At 40.3% G+C, this 1289-nt stretch overlaps 1 protein-coding gene across 1 annotated transcript; it reads left to right on the forward strand.

The window, feature by feature from the left end:
* Positions 1–271: 271 nt before the first annotated feature.
* On the forward strand, positions 272–670 carry LOC122747199 (ubiquitin-like protein FUBI). The gene has a single exon (XM_043993374.1). The coding sequence runs from the start codon at positions 272–274 to the stop codon at positions 668–670; it is 399 nt and encodes a 132-aa protein (XP_043849309.1).
* The last annotated feature ends 619 nt before the right edge of the window (positions 671–1289 follow it).

Raw genomic sequence — 1289 nt, forward strand, 5'->3', positions numbered from 1 at the left:
AGGATGGAGAATACTTTAGACTCCTTTAAAGTGGCAAAAGAAAAAAAAGGCAGTTAAGGTCCCTCCGTGGGCCCTTGGAAATAATAGATTTTTATGTTTTCCTGTTCTCCCTTATCTTGGGCTTCAATTCTGTTAGTCATGTTTTTCTTATCCTTATGAATTTGACAATTATTCTTTTTGATAGAGAATCAAAAAGGCACAAGAAGTAAAAAAATTCGGGTCTCTATCTCTGCTGTGGCAGAAGCAGGACTAGAGTGTCGAAGTCGCCACCATGCAGCTGTTTGTCCTTACACAGGCTCTGCACACCCTTGACGTGACCAGGCAGGAGACTATCGCCCAGATTAAGGCCCATGTGTCATCCCTAGAGGGTATTACCCCCGAGGATCAAGTCCTGTTTCTAAGTAGCTCCCCACAGGAGGATGAAACCATCTTGGGGCAGTGTGGGTTGGAGCCGCTGTCCACTCTGGAAGTAGCTGGCCGAATGCTAGGAGGTAAAGTCCATGGTTCTTTGGTCCCAGCTGGAAAAGTGAGGGTTCAACCTCCCAAGGTGGCCAAGAAGGAGAAGAAAAAGAATACTGGATGGGCCAAGAGGAGGATGCAGTACAACAGACTCTTTGTCAATGTAGTGCCCTCCTCTGGAAAGAAGAAGGGCCCCAGTGCCAGCTTCTAAGCACAGTCCATCTCCGATAAAGCAGCTACAACTCTAAGGAAAAAAAAAATAATGAAAAAATTCCCCATCCAAAGCAGGTTGCAGCCCACTTAGAATTTAATAGCAAAGAGACTAGCCTGGGTCTCAGAAAAGTTAAGTGATTTGTTCATGGTAATTTTGCACATGCATCCAACTGGTGTCTAGAATAATTTTAATACAATTTCTCTTGAAATAAAGTCCAGCACTCCATTGTACCATTCATCCTTTTTCTGTATGTAGTTACTGAAATCCAAATACCTAAGGGTAAAACCAGTACAGGAAAAATAGATATGATATTGTACTAGGAATGAAACATGGACCTCCTAGTCAGCTAGAGGATATGAATAATGCTTTCAAAATATAGAAAATAAAATGTGCACAAAAGAAAGATATAGTAGTGATGAGATACTTTAACTCTTAAGACATCCTCCATATATCCTATTTTTACCAAAACAACTACTATGGACTTAATTTTGCTGTAGTCATAGCATTTCTGGATTGATAAAATATGCTATATTTTTAAAAGATACTGAGAAATATGGGCTGGGGAATAATTCAGAGTTGTGATTATTCATTCAATGTTAACCAGGAGTGCTAGAAA

The sequence above is a fragment of the Dromiciops gliroides genome, chromosome 3, assembly GCF_019393635.1.
Source record: "Dromiciops gliroides isolate mDroGli1 chromosome 3, mDroGli1.pri, whole genome shotgun sequence".
Lineage (NCBI taxonomy): Eukaryota > Metazoa > Chordata > Mammalia > Microbiotheria > Microbiotheriidae > Dromiciops > Dromiciops gliroides.

Coding starts and splice junctions, on each gene's coding strand:
- LOC122747199 (XM_043993374.1), top strand. CDS start 272: ATGCAGCTGTTTGTCCTTACACAGGCTCTGCACACCCTTGACGTGACC.